Source organism: Equus caballus, chromosome 6, assembly GCF_041296265.1.
Source record: "Equus caballus isolate H_3958 breed thoroughbred chromosome 6, TB-T2T, whole genome shotgun sequence".
Taxonomy (NCBI): Eukaryota; Metazoa; Chordata; class Mammalia; order Perissodactyla; family Equidae; genus Equus; species Equus caballus.
This window is the reverse complement of record NC_091689.1, coordinates 27,090,253-27,109,039: the sequence shown is the minus strand read 5'-3', so window position 1 is coordinate 27,109,039 and position 18,787 is coordinate 27,090,253. Positions and strand designations below refer to the sequence as shown.

General features: G+C 49.7%; 2 protein-coding genes and 1 long non-coding RNA gene across 11 annotated transcripts in view; 1 reads left to right on the top strand and 2 right to left on the bottom strand.

Moving 5' to 3' along the window:
• The window catches only part of ING5 (inhibitor of growth family member 5), a 25,990-nt gene extending 14,418 nt beyond the window's left edge, over window positions 1–11,572 (bottom strand). Inside the window, exons 1-5 of one of the 4 annotated variants that reach the window (XR_011439891.1) lie at window positions 11,438–11,554; window positions 9,092–9,163; window positions 4,573–4,739; window positions 2,959–3,070; window positions 2,700–2,793 (exon numbers count right to left, since the gene is read on the bottom strand). Coding sequence is in view for 2 of the 4 variants with exons in the window: in XM_023642807.2 (XP_023498575.1) it covers window positions 2,700–2,793; window positions 2,959–3,070; window positions 4,573–4,739; window positions 9,092–9,163; window positions 11,438–11,474 (482 nt within the window). In the remaining 2 variants the exon portion in view is untranslated. Of the gene's footprint in view, window positions 1–2,699; window positions 2,794–2,958; window positions 3,071–4,572; window positions 4,740–9,091; window positions 9,164–10,689; window positions 11,157–11,437 lie in introns of those variants that run through there. The other 3 variants (XR_011439892.1, XM_023642807.2, XM_070270764.1) reach the window with 3 other exon arrangements.
• LOC138915008 (collagen, type I, alpha 1a-like) overlaps window positions 11,446–18,787 on the top strand; it is an 8,369-nt gene continuing 1,027 nt past the window's right edge. The window contains exons 1-3 of one of the 5 annotated variants that reach the window (XR_011439894.1): window positions 11,942–12,076; window positions 14,002–14,122; window positions 18,687–18,786. Coding sequence is in view for 1 of the 5 variants with exons in the window: in XM_023642806.2 (XP_023498574.1) it covers window positions 11,461–12,076 (616 nt within the window). In the remaining 4 variants the exon portion in view is untranslated. Of the gene's footprint in view, window positions 12,077–14,001; window positions 14,123–14,645; window positions 14,823–18,686; window position 18,787 lie in introns of those variants that run through there. The other 4 variants (XR_002808559.2, XR_011439893.1, XR_011439895.1 and 1 more) reach the window with 4 other exon arrangements.
• Window positions 17,854–18,787, bottom strand: part of LOC111773882 (uncharacterized) — a 4,408-nt gene continuing 3,474 nt past the window's right edge. For both annotated transcript variants that reach the window (XR_002808560.2, XR_002808561.2), the window contains exon 3: window positions 17,854–18,012. This is a non-coding gene — a long non-coding RNA (uncharacterized lncRNA). The remainder of the gene's footprint in view (window positions 18,013–18,787) is intronic.

The window sequence follows — 18,787 nt, the reverse complement described above, 5'->3', positions numbered from 1 at the left end:
CCCAGCGATCTACCTGACATTTACAGAACACCCCACAACAACAGCATGATAATACACACGCTTTTCAAGTGCATACGGACCATCCATCCCCAGCGATCTACCTGACATTTACAGAACACCCCACCCAACAGCATAATAATACACACGCTTTTCAAGTGCATACGGACCATCCATCAAGACACACCATAACCCCAACACAAGTCTTAATCAATCTCAGAGGATTTTAATTATAGAATGTTCTCTGATCATAGCAGAACTAAATTAGAAACTGAAATCAGAAAGCTACCTGGAAAATCCCAAATTATTTGGCAGCTGAAAAACACACTTCTAGACAAGCAATGGGTCAAAGAAAAGTCACAAAAGAAATTTTAAATATTTTGAATGGAACTGAAATAAAAACACAACATTTCAAAATGTGTGGGATGTAGCTAAAACAGTAATCAGAAGAAAATTTATAGCTTTAAATGTTTATATTAAGAAAGAAAGGGGCCAGCCCCGTGGCCTAGTGGTTAAGTTTGGTGCACTCCACTTTGGCAGCCTGGGTCCAGTTCCCAGGCATGGACCTACACCACTCGTCAGCAGCCATGCTGTGGCAGCATCCCACATACAAAACAGAAGAAGATTGGCACAGATGTTCACTCAGGGTGAATCTTCCTCAAGCAAAAAGAGGAAGATTGGCAACAGATGTTAGCTCAGGGCTAATCTTCCTCAGCAAAGAAAAAAAGAAGAAAAAGAAGAAAGGTATGAAATAAAATGATCTAAACTATTTCTACCCTAAAGAGCTGGAAAAAGAAAAGCAAAGTAAATCCAAGTTTAGGAGTAGGGAATTATAATAAAGATATGAGTGAAAAACAAGTGAAACAGAAAACCAACAACCGAGAAAACACAAAAATCAATGAACCCAAACGCTAGTGCTCTGGAAAGATCAAGACAAAATAAGAGGAGACACAGATGACCAATATCAGTCTGAAAGAGTGGCTATCAGCACAGATGCTACAACAGCAGAAGGATAACAGTGTAATTCTATGAACAACTTCACATCAATAAAAATGACATCTTCCATGAAATAACAAATTCTTTGAAAGACGCATATTACCAAAACTGACTCAAGAAGAAACAGAAAGGTTGACTAGTTCCATAAGTAAAGAAATGGAATACAGCATCAAACTGTATACTCAAAATGAGAACATTTTATTGTATGTAAACTATCCTTAATAAAGTTAATTTGAAAGGTTAAAAAAAACCAGCAAGACTAAACTATAGTGTCCAGCAATGCACACATGAGGGACAAAACTATGAAGAAAGAACAGAAATAAACACTACCTGAGTTTGGATGGTGTTCATTTGGGGCAGAGCAAGGTGGTTATGATTTTGAGGGGCACATGCGAAGGCTTCTGGCAGCAGTGGTCACAGACTAGGCAATGGTTACAAGGCTGTGCCTCTTATGGTGATTCATTAAACCACAAGCTTGTTTCGTGTGAGATTCTGCATGTGCGTATTGCTTTCCAATACCAAAGCAGTATTTGGGCCTTTTTTTTGGTGAGGAAGATTGGCCCTTAGCTAACATCTGTTGCCAATCCTCTTTTTGCTTGAGGAAGACTGTCGCTGAGCTAACATCAGTGCCAATCCTCCTCTATTTTGTATATGGGACGCCTGCCACAGCATGGCTTGATAAGCGGTGTGTAGGTGTGTGCCCGGGATCCGAACCCACAAACCCCAGGCTACTGAAGCAGAGAGCGTGAAGTTAACCACTAATGCCACCGGGCTGGCCCCTGTTTGAGATTTTTTTTTAAGGTTAAAGTTTAAACACCAGGTTTAAGAACCAAAACTTTTCCCTTTTGTTTGTCAAGAACTACTCTTCTGGGGCTGGCCCCGTGGCCGAGTGGTTAAGTTCGCGCGCTGCGCTGCAGGCGGCCCAGTGTTTCGTTGGTTCGAATCCTGGGCGCGGACATGGCGCTGCTCATCAAACCACGCTGAGGCAGCGTCCCACATGCCACAACTAGAAGGACCCACAACGAAGAATATACAACTATGCACCGGGGGTCTTTGGGGAGAAAAAGGAAAACACAAAGTCTTTAAAAAAAAAAAAAAGGACTACTCTTCTGAGCTTTCCCCATAACTGTCAGAGTCACATCCAGAGAAGCCACATGGATTTTCCTACTTTCTCTGTAGTCTAAGTGTCACTTCTGTGAAGCAACACTACCATATCAGGTGGGAGAATGCTTTAAATGAAATATTCTCGAGTTCAAGTTAAACGACATGTATATGTAATAAATGTAGTCACAATTTAATAATGAGTATATCCCAAACACGTATTTATATAGAAAATGATCGACGGATACATATTCAGCTACTAAAGAATGGCTTGGCTTCACCTGTCAATCAACATTATCACGTCACTCGAGAGGCAGGACACACAATGACGAAGAGAATGGGTTCTGGAGTCAGACTGTGTGGTGCGAACCCAGCTCTCCCGCACACTAGCCATAAACCTCGGGCAGGTTACTGTCCCTGGGAGCCCCCGATCCTAACGGGGCTCACCACAGGCTGCTGTGGGGATGGCGGACCTGACATGTGTAGAGCGCAAAGAGCTACGACACCTGGCACGTGGTGAGCACTTCCTCGGGGTTAGCTGTTACTGCTGCTTCTAGATCCCAAATAAACACTAATGGTGTTCTTTGGGGAAAAAGAGCTCTTACCCTCCTTTATGCTTCTTCTTCTTTGGAGTGTCTTCTTCTGAGGTCCTCCTGCCGCGACCCCGGGAGCCTCTTTTTTCTTTCTGACCTCGACCTTCTGAAGGACAATGAAGACCCCAGTTATTTTCAAGAATTTACTAAAGGAGGACAAGGTTTACCTAATGTGATAGTTACCATAATGTTCCTGATACATTTATCAGACAAAATTCTTCAAAACTCCATAGTTAACAGTACCAAAATAAAGAAAAATTAACAGACTTGCTTTTTAACCCTCGTCCTCCAGAGCTTTCAAAGTCACTGCCCTCCATCTTGTCCTTCAGATCCGCTTCGAAGCGCGCCAGGTCTGCATCGAGCCTTCGAATGTGCTTATCCACCTGAAAGGAAGGAGGCTCACAGGTCTCACTGAACACACAACGCCTCAGGGATCACAGACGCGCTGGAAGCCAACCAGGAAGCACTTTCTTGCGCTTTGAGGCCTCGATCAATAAAGCTCTGCTAACACGGGGCCCACTCTCTCCAAGTTTATGCAAGGGTCTTTTTCTTCCCACATATTTCGACACCTCAACAGAATAAATCCTAATCAGGAAAAGCCATGAAGGTAGGCAATCATGAGAAACAGAGTGTGAGATGCAACAGGATAAAGGGTGAGGGCATCTGATACTGAATCCTACTTTAAAAATCTGAAGAATGTAGGGGCTGGCCCCGTGGCCGAGTGGTTAAGTTCGCGCGCTCCGCTGCAAGTGGCCCAGTGTTTCGTTGGTTCGAATCCTGGGTGCGGACATGGCACTGCTCATCAAACCACGCTGAGGCAGCGTCCCACATGCCACAACTAGAAGGACCCACAACGAAGACCACACAACTATGTACTGGGGGGCTTTGGGGAGAAAAAGGGAAAAAATAAAATCTTTAAAAAAAAAAAAAAATCTGAAGAATGTATAGGTTTTTAAACTATTCAACTACTAAAGAGTGGCTTAGCTTCAACGGTCCGAAAAAAAAAAGAAAACAGAAAATGACTCTAACACGTCAGGTGTAAGAAAGGGGAGGCAGGACAGCCAGAGCCACCAGCAGCAGTAACCGCTGTACTACTCCTGAGAGGAGACCTTCCCACTGAGAAATCGCAAGGACTTCACAATGAATGGCCACAGCGGGTCCCTCTATCCAGCTGGCTCATGACCATCAACCAACGCTGTACGTCATGGTCCGCAAGGGAGGGGCGACGGTACCCCTCCATGTCTGGGAATGAACTACAATCTTCAACTTCCTTATGCATCAGAGAGAAACTTGTCTAAGGACAACTGATCAAACCTAACTATTTAGAAAACAGGCTGCTTACCCTAAAGGCACCGCACATTGGGGCACCGAAATCCCAAATATGAACATTAAGTTCTCCTTCTAGAGTGTTCTTCTTTGGATACAACTTAATTCAGGTTTTTAGGAAATTGTCCGTTTTACTGGGGGAGGCGCAGGAGGGAGTGAGCAGGTGGCAGCCTGCGAAGACGGCAGTGCTTCATGACCTCACAGGCGGTGTAGGACAACGGCTGTGTGCCACCGCAGGGGCCCCAAGGGAAGCCTCCTTGAGAGGAAACTAGACAGAACAAATTCTAAGACTTTACCTAAAGGTGACAAGAGCACACACTAAAAAAATATATATAAAGACGAACAGCTCCCCCAAGCAAACAAACAAGTAGAAAGAGCCCCAGGTGAAGGACACACGGATTTGTACTTTCTCTAGAAGCCTCACCCTATCAAAGCCTGACCTCCGTCTCGGACACACCATTTCTGAGCAGTTTGGAGAGGCCTATGGCCCAGGCCCCCCTCAACCCTCCCAACCCGCCATCCCAGGCCTCCCCAGCCCCACCCCACATCCCCTCCTCACCATCTCATAGGTCTGCATGGCCAGCTGCACCTTGTCATCGCTGTACTCCTTGCACTTGCTGTAGGCGCTCTGGATCTTCTGCAGGTGCTCCACACGCTGGTCTGGAGAGAGAGTCTTCACCGTGGAGATATACTCAGCAGCCAGGATGTCGATCTCTGCTTTCTTATCTGATAGAGAAGTTGTTGAAAAGCTAGTCCTTGCATGAGATTCCACTACACGCTCACTACACTGGCAACAAATAAAGCCTGAGAATACCAAGTTCTAGCAAAGAAGTGCCTGACACAAACTCTGAAACACTGCTGTCGGAGCACAGCAGGCACAGCCTTTCGCAAACACGATGTGATCCATGGACATGTGCACCGTGGAGGTGTGCATCCACGGAGGAGTGTATCACGAACGTGTGTATCACAGAGGTGTACATCATGGAGAAGTATATCACGGAGGTGTAAATAATGGAGGTGTGCATCCATGGAGGAGTGTATCACAAAGGTGTGCATCACGGAGGTGCGCATCCATGGAGGAGTGCATCATGGAGGTGTGCACCATGGAGGTGTGCATCCATGGAGGAGTGTATCACAGAGGTGTGCATTACGGAGGTGTGCATCCATGGAGGAGTGCATCATGGAGGTGTGCATCCATGAAGGAGTGTATCACAGAGGTGTGCATCGTGGACATGCGCACCATGGAGGTGTGCATCCATGGAGGAGTGTATCACAGAGGTGTGCATTATGGAGGTGTGCATCCATGGAGGAGAGCATCATGGAGGTGTGCATCCACGGAGGAGTGTATCACAGAGGTGTGCATCACAGAGGTGTGCATCCATGGAGGTGTGCATCATGGAGGTGTGCATCCATGAAGGAGTGTATCACAGAGGTGTGCATCGTGGACATGCGCACCATGGAGGTGTACATCCATGGAGGAGTGTATCACAGAGGTGTGCATCACGGAGGTGCGCATCCATGGAGGTGTGCACCATGGAGGTGTGCAGCATGGAGGTGTGCAGCATGGAGAAGTGCATCCATGGAAGAGCGCATCATGGAGGTGTGCAGCATGGAGAAGTGCATCCATGGAAGAGCGCATCATGGAGGTGTGCACCATGGAGGTGTGCAGCATGGAGGTGTGCATCCATGGAGGAGTGCATCATGGAGGTGTGCACCATGGAGGTGTGCATCCATGGAGGAGTGTATCACAGAGGTGTGCATCACGGAGGTGCGTATCCATGGAGGTGTGCACCATGGAGGTGTGCAGCATGGAGGTGTGCAGCATGGAGAAGTGCATCCATGGAAGAGCGCATCATGGAGGTGTGCACCATGGAGGTGTGCAGCATGGAGGTGTGCATCCATGGAGGAGTGCATCATGGAGGTGTGCACCATGGAGGTGTGCAGCATGGAGGTGTGCATCCATGGAGGAGTGCATCATGGAGGTGTGCACCATGGAGGAGTGTATCACAGAGGTGTGCATCACAGAGGTGTGCATCCATGGAGGTGTGCATCATGGAGGTGTGCATCCATGAAGGAGTGTATCACAGAGGTGTGCATCGTGGACATGCGCACCATGGAGGTGTACATCCATGGAGGAGTGTATCACAGAGGTGTGCATCACGTAGGTGCGCATCCATGGAGGTGTGCACCATGGAGGTGTGCAGCATGGAGGTGTGCAGCATGGAGAAGTGCATCCATGGAAGAGCGCATCATGGAGGTGTGCACCATGGAGGTGTGCAGCATGGAGGTGTGCAGCATGGAGAAGTGCATCATGGAGGTGTGCACCATGGAGGTGTGCAGCATGGAGGTGTGCAGCATGGAGGAGTGCATCCATGGAAGAGTGCATCATGGAGGTGTGCACCATGGAGGTGTGCAGCATGGAGGTGTGCATCCATGGAGGAGTGCATCATGGAGGTGTGCATCCATGGAGGAGTGTATCACAGAGGTGTGCATCACGGAGGTGCGCATCCATGGAGGTGTGCACCATGGAGGTGTGCAGCATGGAGGTGTGCAGCATGGAGAAGTGCATCCATGGAAGAGCGCATCATGGAGGTGTGCACCATGGAGGTGTGCAGCATGGAGGTGTGCATCCATGGAGGAGTGCATCATGGAGGTGTGCACCATGGAGATGTGCATCCATGGAGGAGTGCATCATGGAGGTGTGCACCATGGAGGTGTGCAGCATGGAGGTGTGTATCAAGGAGGAATGCATCATGGAGGTGTGCATCATGGAGGAGTGCATCATAGAGGTGTGCATCATGGAGGAGTGCATCATGGAGAAGTGTACGTGCGTCCATGGAGGAGTACGCCATGGAGGCATGCATCATGGAGGAGTGCATCATGGAGGTGTGCACCATAGAGGTGTGCAGCATGGAGATGTGCATCCATGTAGGAGTGCATCATAGAGATGTGCATCAAGGAGGACTGCATCATGGAAGTGTGCATCATGGAGGAGTGCATCATGCAGGAGTGCATCATATAGGTGTGCACCATGGAGGGGTGCATAATCGAGGTGTGCATCATGGAGGAGTGCATCATGCAGGAGTGCATGATGGAGGAGTGCATCATGCAGGAGTGCATGATGGAGGAGTGCATCATAGAGGTGTGCATCATGGAGGTATGCATGGATAGAGGTGCGCATGATGGAGGTGTGCATCATGGAGGTGTGCATCCACAGACGGTGCATTCATGGAGATGTGCAGACGTTATAACCAGGGCAATATGCCCAAGACAGTCCCAGAGTAGGACTGCTGTGCCAGCTAGTACTCATTGTGCCCTCTTTGGCTCCCAAGAGTCCCTGTCTGAATAATAAATTATGTACCCACTCTACCTATGACCTGGCATGCTACTACTAGGTACATCCTCTAAAGATTTACACACCAGGATACACACAGGAAAACCTTCCTAAGTGCAGATAACAGAAAACAACCCAAACATGCCATCTACAGTAAAACAGATAAATAAGCTGCAGCCCACTCATACAACAGAACGCCCAGCAACAAAAGGAACCAACTGCTGCCACACGGGACAACACGGAGTATCCCACAAAAGGTGACACTGAGTGAGACCAGGAAGACTCAGAGGAAAACACAGCGTATGATTCCACTGATACTAAGGGTGGAAACAGACACAACTTGTTACTCCACTGCTGCAGGTGGAATCTCAGGGGGCAGCCCCTTGTGGGAGTGGCGTCCGCTCAGGAGGGTCAAACAGGGCCCCCAGGCACCAGAGGCTCCATTTCTCCATCTGGGGAGAGGATCACCAGGTGATATTCGTTAAGCAATCTGTAAACATTTATGCTTATTTCTGAAGGTAAATGCTGTATTTCACAATAAGAGAAGTCTCGGCACCCTTTAGGCGGGACGCTACACCTTAGTGAAAAACCACGGCTATTCAATCTTGCAAAGCACGTGCCTGGCACAATGAATGAAAAGTCACCCCCACCCAAGGACATCATCATGGAGTGCAAAACCTTGGGGACAAAGAGAACAGCCCAAAAGCTCCTAAGCAGGACGATAAAAATGACCACGAACAAAGGGTGAGGAATCCACAAGGCATCAGATTTCTCAAGAGCAAGAGTGGAGCAAGGAGACAACGCAGCAACACCTCCACATTCTGAGGGACACTGCCGGTCCGTCTGGAACTCTATACCCAGTCAAACTACTAACTGACTAGGAGGCTGGGAGAAACCTGTCTTGAGACGCACAATGTTATAAGAAGTTTACCTTCTCACGCACTCTTTCTCAGGAAGCTACTGGAGGAAAGGCTCCTCTGAAACAAGTGGGCAAATCAAGAAAGAGGACGCTTACAAGGGAGGAAACAGGGTCCTGCACCGAAGAGGAGAGGAGGGAGAGGCCAGGACAGCTCAGGGCAGCACCTGTGCTGCAGGCCTAGAAACAACCAGCCCAGACGGGACCGGCAGGACAGGGGGCTCCAGGAGAGCCATGTCCGTGGCAGCAGACACAGAACTGCAGAGAACCTGGTGCAGCAGACACAGAACTCCAAGAAAACCACAGTCATTCAGAAAAGGCCACGTAAGCACAGCATGTGGTGTGGCTCAGTTGTAAACTACCTACACAGCGGTCCCAGGGAAACACTATCACCAGTCCACACCGCCTCAAGTTCTAAGCCGTACACCAGGAGATGGGGGCGTGAGCTGGCGGGGTGCAACGGGAAAAGTAAATCTTCATTTTCCGTAACAACTAGGTAGACAAAATCTAAAACTGAAGGAAAATAAAATAAGAAATAGCAGCAAAAACATGACTTTTAGAAATGGCAAGTTAAACATCAAGAGATCAGAAAGTGCTATCTATTTAAACTCGGCACACATAGTCAGAAAACAGAAAATTTTTTAAAGGAAAGAAAAGGTAACGAACGTTTTGACTGCAAGGAGGCGATGATGGCATAAAGATGGGACGTGAAGATGTGTGAGAATCCAAGGAGCTAAGCTTGATCTTAAAGTGTCAGCTCTCTCTCTAAGACACCTCCCAGTGCCCAGAGCCGGGCCGCAGCCCACCGTGCCGGCCCCCTGAGCCCACCTTCTGTCCTCTGGTCCAGCTCTCGCATCAGCTGGAAGTTCCTCTGAAGTTCGCAGGGAAGGTTCTCGATACCTGAAACACGGAGACATGTACTTCTCAGTGGCAGGACGACATCTGCCTTCCAGATTTAGACTTCCTAAAGTCTACAAATAGTAAGCCCACTTTGTCTTCTGTTCCTGTTAGGGTTTGCGGAGGAGAAGGATTAAGGGATCTTTGCTGAGGGACACATACCAAACACTGAGAATAGGCTGACACGCTTCAGAAGTGGTCAGAAGCTCGGGAAGTTAGAGGTGAACTTAGAAAGGAGCTGTGAGCACAGGCAGGGAAGATGGCCCGAGTGGCTCCTCCACAGGCATTCCCCCTGCAGATAACCCAGCACCGTGAGCAAGTCCAAACCCTAGGGTGCTGCCTGATCTTCCCTCCACCTGACTCTGAACTCCAGTGCATCAGGTAGTGCAGACCAGCACGTCTGGTAGAACTTGATGCAAGGATGGAAATGCTCTCTCTCTGAGCTGCCCGATACAGCGGGCACTGGCACATGGGCTGCTGAGCACTGAAATGGGGCTAGGATGACAGAGGGACTAAACTTAATTCTACTCAAGTTTAATTAATTTGAAGTTGAACAGACCACGCTGGACAGCGCAGGTCGAGGACCCCACCCCACGCTGCTTTCCTGTCTGCACTGTCATCCTCCTAGTTCAGGCCAACCTCCCCACCCACCTGCATGGCCACAACACGCCCGACTGGGCTCCTGCGTCCAGTCCTGACCGCCCTCCACTCTCCCCAGGTGCAGGCGATCATTTTAAGAGCTAATCCAACCTTACAAAGCTGCCACTTAAAGCCCCAGTGCGTCCCAGCTCACCCAGAGGGTGAGACGAACTCCCTCCACAGCCTCCAGGCTCCCCAGTCCCCGCCGCTCTGTCCCACTTAGGGCTCTGCAGGCCAGTGCCCCCCGCTCACACCCCTGACTCTCTCATGACCTGCTGGCCTTTACAGACTCCGACTGCTCCATCTGAGAATAAGTTCCAGGAAAATGGGGATCATGCTTGCTTTCCTGGCACACAGCAGGTGCTCAAGGAGGGAGAAAGCCTCCATTCCCAAGCCTTCACACCGGGGCCCTGAGCACGACAGAACTCACATTTCTGAAACCCTCTTTATGGGGTGCACTGGACAGGTACCAGGATGAAGGGCAAGCCACAGTGCTCCCCAACAGACATGTGGGTGCAGGCCTCTGGTGACAGTGGCAGGGAGGAGCTTCTCCTCCACCGACAGCAGAACAAATGGCCAGGATGGGGCAGCCCCTTTGGGGATCCCCACAGTCTCCCACAGAGCAGGGTCTCACTCTCAGCTCTCAGCAGCCTCAGGTGGGGCTCTGGGCAGCCAGGCCTGAGTGACCGTAAATACCCGCAGTGCAGCCCAGCACTCTACAGCCACCCAATCCAAGCCCACACCTAGGCCACCGCCCGGCCAGAGCCAGATGGGCAGGGTTGAAAGGTGGGCTCCCCACTCTCCAGGGCCTGTGGCCCACTTTCTCTCTGTAGAAATGCGAGAAAAAATCATCTGCTCAGGAGTTGTCAGGAGGGTCCAACCTATGCTACCTGTAGACGGAAGGAAGCCCGCAGGAGGAGCCTCAAGGATCTCCACACCTTAACCAGCCCTGCAGGTACCCAGCAGAGACAGGCACCCTGGGAGACCCTCCGCCAGCATCGCCTCCCCGTGGATTCCCAGGTCACAGCACGAACAGGCACAAAAGCCCTGAGCCCCGCTCCGCCGACCCAGAGTCCATGCAAGGTTGGGACTTGACCACCCGCGTGGGCAAATGGGAGCCGGGCCAAGCGGGGCGGGGCAGGGGCGGGGCCTAGGCGAGGAGGGCGGGGCCCAGCGGGGAGAGCGGGACGAGGCCAAGGCCTAAGGCTAAAGTGGGGAGGGCGGGGCAGGGTCGAAGAGAACGGCGGCCTAGCCAGGAGGGGCGTGGCTAGTCGATGATGGGGCGGGGCCTGGCAGGGAGGGGCGGGGCCTAGCCACTTGGGGAGGGTCATGGGTGGGTGGGGCCGCCAGGGAGGGCGGGGCTTGGACGCGCCGGCCCCGCCCCACGCCGTCGGCCCCGCCCCGCCGTGACGCACCTGGAATTGGCGCGGCCATGACGGCGAGCCCCCGCGCCGCGCCCCCCGCGCGCACCACTCTCGCGGCCCCGCCCCGCGCGCGCCCCCGCCGCCCCCGCCGCCGCCGGCCGCCCTGCCTCCCCCACGAGCCCCGGGGTCCCCGCGCGAGGTTTGGCGCGCAGCGGGGCGCGGTGGGGAGGGCTGCGCGCGGGCGGCGGGCCCGGGGCGCGCGGAGGGCGCTTACTGTCCAGGTAGTGCTCCAAGTACATGGCGGTCGCCATCTTCGTCCGCGGCCGCGCTCTGGGTCTGCGCGGGCGGGCGGCGCCGCGAGGGGCGAAGGGCGGGGCCGGCGCGCTCACTATTCATGAGCCTCGCGCGCTGATTGGCCCGCCGGGGGCGGGGCGGTGGCCGGCCACGCCCTCCGGCTTCCGGTCGGCGGGTTGCGCGCGGCGCTGCGCGGGAGCTGGGCGGCGGGGGTCTGGCGGCGCTTCCGGGGAGGGCGGGGGGCCCTATGGGGCCCAGTGCGCGCGGGATCAGGGCCCGCAGGCCCGGACGCCTTGCTTCTGCCCGTTACGCCAGGCCCTCGGCGCCACGTGGCCCCGGGGTCCGGCCGTCCGCTTCCCGCCAGAGGTCCGCGCCTATGTACGGGCGCCCTGGGTAGTTGGGGCACAGAGCGGGTGCCCGCGAGGGGACGAACGTGGTCCGGGGACCCAGAGGGTCCGCGAGAGCGCGCGGATGCGCGCCGGAGACCGGGCGGCCAGCGGGGTCGGGGGTCAGCCTCTGCAGCCCTTGTGTCCTCCCTGGCCAGCGCGGGCCTCGGGGAAGGGGCTCCTCATGCCTCCGCCGGATCGGGGCACCAAGGAACAGCTGACGACCACACTGGGTGAGCCTGGGCCCCAGAACCCACCCATCCTTGACCTCGTGATTCAGGGTTGTCGGTCACACCAGTAGCACGCCCTGACCCATGGAGCAGTAGTTGCATTATTGAAGATGCGTGTTTAGAGATATTCCCCGCTTCCTGAACTGTTCCTGAAACCCCAAATTTTAAAAGTGGAAACATATTCGTTGTTTTTGCCTAATTTACGTTCCTTATACAAATTCAAACTATACAGGAACTTAAGAGTGTCCCCCCATCCTCGGGGACAGGACTGTGATTGTCACCTTTGAATCCCTATCTTAGCAGTTTGGGTGCATCATTTCTGGCCCCATGTAATACTAGATGAGAAAACACATGCAGACACGCGTACGTAATTGCACACTACCCATCTTATTTATTGTTTTAAGTGACTAAATTATTTTTTTAATTAACACTTTATTTTTTAGAGCAGTTTTAGGTTTGCAGAAAAATTGAGAAGAAAATAAAAGTTCCTATATACTCTTTCCACACACACACAGTTTCCCCTATTATAAATCTTTTGCATTTGTGTGGTACTGATACTGGCTCCACACAAGGTTGACATAAGGGAAGCCATATTGTAGAAGAGAAACGGCATTGTAACATTGAATGACCTCTGATTAACTAACCCAGACATACTTTGTAGATTATATGGCCCCTCCCAGCACCTATAAATTGATAACTTTGTTCTTGCGAGTTCCTTAGGAATGGGATGACCCCAGGCAGAGAGTCTATGCTGAAAGCCATCATCAGACAACTAAAAGATCAGAGTATAGGGTGTTGCTCTGGTCTCTGAGGCATGTCCAGTAAAACAAAAGACTATTGAGAACTAAGACCAGATGTCTACTCCCACCCGGAAATCAGATGGATGCCCGTACGCGGAGCCCAGCCTGCTATATAACTGGCCTGTAGTCTTTGTTCTATAAGATGGTTCTTTCAGACGTTAGTGGACCATTTTCCCCCTCACTAGCAAGCTGTAATAAAAAAGTCTTTCTCTCCTACGGCCTTGCCTCTTGACTATTGGCATGTCTTGTGGCGGGCAGACAACCCCCACCCTTTGGGTGGTAACAGTACATTTATTACAATTGATGAAACAACACTGATACATTGTTATTAACTAATGCCCATAGTTTACCTTAGGGTTCACTCTGTTATACGATTCTATAGGTTTTGTGGGGTTTTTAAAGATTTTATTTTTCCTTTTTCTCCCCAAAACCCCCCAGTACATAGTTGTGTATTTTTATTTGTGGGTCCTTCTAGTTGTGGCATGTGGGATGCTGCCTCAGCATGGCCTGACCAGTGGTGCCGTGTCCGTGTCCAGAATTCGAACCAGCAAAACCCTGGGCTGCTGAAGCAGAGCGCGCGAACTCAGCCACTCAGCCACAGGGCCAGCTGCAGGATTCTATAGGTTTTGACAAATGTATAAACTCATGCATCCTCTATTGTAGTGTCACAGAGAATAGCCTCTCTGCTCTAAAAATCCCCTGAGCTCCATGTATTAAACCCTCTCCCCGCCCCACACACGCCCTGGTAAGCACTGATGTTTTTACTGTCTACGGTTTTGCCTTTTCCAGAATGTTAAATAGTTGGAATCATACGGTATGTAGCCTTTTCCAATTGGCTTCTTTCACTTAGTAATATGCATTTTAAGTTTCCTCCATGCATTTTTGTGGCTTCATAGTTCGTTCCTTCTTAACAGTGAATAATAGTCCATTGTCTGGATGGACCACAGTTTATCCACTCACCTATTGAAGGACATCTTGGTTGCTTCCAAGTTTGGGCAAATATGAATAAAGCAACTATAATCATTTGCGGATAAGTTTTTGTATGGACACAGTTTTCAATTCCTTTGGGTAAATACCAAGAAGTTCCCTTGCTGGATTGTAGTGTAAGATTACATTTACTTTTGTAAGAAACCACCAAAATGCCTTCCAAAGTGGCTGCATTCCCACCAGCAAGGAATGAGAGTTCTTGTTGCTCTACATCCTCGCCAGGATTTGTCGTCTGTGTTCTGGATTTTGGCCATCCTAAGAGGTGTGTAGAGGTATCTCTTTTTATTTCTGTTCCTCTGGTGACGTATGGTGTTGAGCACCTTTTCACGTGCATATTTGCCATCTGTATATCTTTACTGAGGTGTCTGTCCAGATCTTTTGCCCATTTTTTAATTGGGCTGTTTTCTTATTGGTGAGTCAAACTATCCACTTTTTTACTATTTAAATTTTTAAGTTAATACTCTTCATGAACATCTGGCCATGTTTTACTCAATTCTACCTCATTCTGTTTACTAGGTATATTTCCTTGTGTTGATGTACCATACTTTAACAAACTCCTTATCAATGCACAATCTTTTGATTGTTTCCAATTCTCCATTACCGTAAATAATGTTCTGGTGAACTTTTGTCCATTTAGCTGTTTGTATCTGTCTGTTCCAGTTATTTATTGCTGCATAATAAACTAACTGAAACCTTAGTGGTTTAAAAGAACCATTTTATTATAGCTCACAATTTTTATGTCAGGCCTTCCAGCAGGGCTCAGCTGGCTGATTCTTCTGTTCTTTGTGACACAATAGAGACCACTGGGGTGGCTGAAGGCTCTGTTCAACTGGCACCATGGACCAGAGCACCTACATGTGGCCTCTCCGGCACAGGGCTCCCAGGTCGTAGTCCTTCTTATGTGATCACTCAGGGCTTCCAGAGCATTCCAGGAGGCCTCAGTGGAAGCTGATGCGGGGTCGGTGAGCCGAGGAGTCGAAAGAAAGATTTCTTAGACTCTTAAGATCTGGCAGTAGTGCTCTTTTATTTAGAGAATAGTGTAGCATAGCATGGGGACAGGACCCATGGGCAGTCAGAGCTTCTGCTGCCGCCGCTTCTGCTGCCCCCACTGGCATGGGGACAGAGCCCATGGGCAGGCAGAGCTGGTGCGTGGGGACAGGACCCATGGGCAGTCAGAGCTCCTGCTGCTGCCCCGAGTTGAGGGTTAGGGCTAAATTTAAGGCATAGGTATGTGAGTCATCTCTTTATGAAGACAAAGGAAAGAACATGAAAAAAAGTTAAAATGGTGTCAGTGCAGGTGGGGTCTGGTCGTTGGGTGATCCCATGACTTTTAGACAAGAATCAAATCGGATTAAGTAAAGGTCAGAAGCCACCACCCTAAATCAGTTACATGAGATTGCCAGACAGCAACCAACTTAAGTTCTTGCCTTCCCCATTAAGAGTTTCTAGGGATAAGGTCATCTCTCTTCTTCTTCCTGGTACAGAGAGGGAGGCACCTTTTACAGATAGAGATTTACCTTACAAATGTAAATGTGTCCCAACAAGGGCAAGTTCCATTCCCCAGAGCCTCCTTCCCTGTCCCAGTTTATCGAAAGCAATCAGCCCAAAACAATCCTGATGCCAAAGAGACATATCCTGGGGTGGCCAATTTCAGGTCCCTACAAGGTCATCCCCCCTTCCTTCACAAACGCAAATGTCTCAAAAGGGCAAGCAAAATTCCAGTCCTCGGAGCCTGCTTCTCATCTGCAGTTTTAAAAGTAACCAGCCTAAAAATCGTCATCATAAACCATTTTAAAATTAAGCAGCCTAAAAATCCTCATCAGAAGCTGCAAGACTCTTGTGAGCTCACCTTAGTTGTTCCAAGACATCACCTCACTACATTCTCTTGGTGAGGCAAGTCGTTCGGGGCAACGCAGATTCAAAGGGAGGCAATTAGACCCCACCTGTCAACGGGAGGAGTAGCAATGGCTGTGGCCGTCTTTAATTGACCATAATGTCTGGTTAGTTCTTTAGGATAAACTCTTTTTTTTTTAAGATTTTTGTTTTCCTTTTTCTCCCCAAAGCCCCCTAGTACATAGTTGTATATTCTTCGTTGTGGGTCCTTCTAGTTGTGGCATATGGGACGCTGCCTCAGCATGGTTTGATGAGCAGTGCCATGTCCGCGCCCAGGATCCGAACCAACGAAACACTGGGCCGCCTGCAGCAGAGTGCGCGAACTTAACCACTCGGCCACGGGGCCAGCCCCGAGGATAAACTCTTAAAGATGGAATTGCTGGCTCAAAGGGTATTGCATGTTCTAAGTGCTGATACTTCTATTTATTCTTTTTTTTTTTTTTAGGAAGATTAGCCCTGAGCTAACATCTGCTGCCAATCCTCCTCTTTTTGCTGAGGAAGACTGGCCCTGAGCTAACATCCATGCCCATCTTCCTCTACTTTATATGTGGGACGCCTACCACAGCATGGCTTTTGCCAAGTGCTGCCATGTCAACACCTGGGATCTGAACAGGCAAACCTGGGGCCAGCAAAGCAGAATGTGTGAACTTGACCGCTGTGCCACCAGGCCGGCCCCCTAAGTGCTGATATTTCTAAATGAATTGCTCAAGGGGAAGGTTACAACAACTGACATGCCACTGAGTATATTTCCACACTTTTGTCAACCCTAGATTTCGTCAGCCTTTTTTATTTATTTATTTATTTTTTGAGGAAGATTAGCCCTGAGCTAACTGCTGCCAATCCTCCTCTTTTTCCTGAGGAAGACTGGCCCCGAGCTAACATCCGTGCCCATCTTCCTCTACTTTATATGTGGGACACCAATGTGGGGGACTGGTCTTGGCCACGCCAAAATATGCCTCTCTGGCATGATTATTTGAAGCTGGTTCATCTGCAGACAGGAAAGCAACTAAAAAGTAGAATTTACTTACCCTTTGTAAGAGACATTTACATGGCAAAGGAACTCTCCATCTGTAAAGATATCTCTCTCTGGACCAGGAAGAAGGGGAGATGACCTTATCTCTAGAAACTCCTGATCAATGGGGAAGGCAAGCACTTAAATGTGCATTTGTTTGTGCTTGTCTAGTAATCTCCTGTAACTGGCTCCCCCCACCCTCAGCGTCTTCCTTTGTCTTTTGGCTGGATATGATATTTGGGGTGGTGGTTTCGGCCATTTTGGCGAGTTGCTCTGCTTGCCTGAGCCTCTCCCATCTATACATTGACAAATAGAAATGGCAAGCAATAAGGATATATTGGAGTACATGAGGAAGCCATTTGGTGTAAGCCTAATTCGGTCTGACTTTGCTATTTTTTCCAAAAGGGCCTGAGTGTGGCCTTTGAGCAGGCATTGTATATTCCCTTTGGCAAGAACAAAGGCCCTTGAGATAAAGGTGCAACTTCCCTCCCCCTCCCAACTTTGGCATTTCTTTAAGGATTAAGCATCTTTCCTTAGGCTAGGAACAGATTGCTGTGCTCACCTGTGACCACCCAGCTTGAGACAATAGACTTGCCTCCTGCTACACCCTCTGAGAGAGCAGACCCACTACCTGCTGTGTCCATCAAGCGCTATACCACAGGGCAATCTTGTGACTATTGTGGGAGGGACATTTCAATCACATGTAAACACCCTGTTTGGGGGTATATAACCACTGTGTGCACCCCACTTCTTCGGCCCTTTCTTCCTTCGGGAAGAAAGGCCCCCGGCCATGGTCCTCATAGAGCTTTGTTTAATTTTCTCTTGCTATTCTGTCTCGTGAATTTAATTCGTTCTCCGGCCAGGCGAACCCACATTAGGTAGAGGAAATGTCCTCCTCCCCTACACCTACTACAGCATGGCTTGCCAAGCGGTGCCATCTCTGCACCTGGGATCCGAACCCGTGAACCCCAGGCCACCAAAGCAGAATGTGCACACTTAACTGCTGAGCCACCGGGCCTGCCCACGTCAGCCTTTTTATTTTTGCTAATTTGATACAAAAAAAGAAATAACCAAAAAAAAAAAAAAACCACCTTCAGTGTTTTAATTTGTATTTCTTTGATTTTAACTGAGGCTAAAGATGTTTTTCCATATTTGTTGTCGATTTGTAGTTCTTCTATCATTTTCTTTATGTCCTTTACCCATTATCTATGGGGAAATCGGTCTTCATGCCTTTCATCTAAAAAAGACTAAAAAGGCTTTATTAAAAGAGTGGCTCTTCACATAGCAGATATTGGAAACAACTTCTCCCAGAGAGTAATGTGTCTTCTTTCATTCACATACAAAAACTGACAGATTCTCTTACAGAGACCCTGTTTTAGAAACTACCAAAATGAGAGGTGACTCCCTCACTATCTCTTCTTACTACTGAATACTTTAGAACAGGGTTTCTCAACCTCAGAGCTTTTGACACCTTGGGCCCAATAACTCTTTTCATGGGGGGCTGTCCTGTGCCTTTTAGGATGTTTAACAGCATCCCTGGCCTCTCCCCACTAGATGCTGTTAGTACCCCCACCCCAAGTTGTAACAATCCAAAAGTCCCCCAATCGAGAACCAGTGCTTTAGGGGAAGGCTAAGCTACCCTAACAAAGAAACCCAACCAAAATCCAGTGGCTTAGAACAGAGAGAATTGTATTTCTTATGTAACAGTCCCAATGTGAACAGCCCATGGGGTGAGCAGCCATGCTCCACAGGGTCACTCAGGGACCCACATTCCTTCTAGCACAGTGTCTGCCCCCAGAGGGCCTTGCCATTGTCCTCATAGTCAAGGCTGGGTTGCAAGGGGTGGGGGGAAGCAGAGGGAGAGTGTTCAATCAGGTATCTGAAGGAGCACACACCACTTCTGCTCACATTTCATTGGCAGTAACTTGGTCACCTGGCCACATCTAACTGCAAGGAGAGCTGGGAAAAGGAGTGCAGCAGGGCAATGATGCGCCCAGCAGACTCTATTCTTCCGGAAGCAGG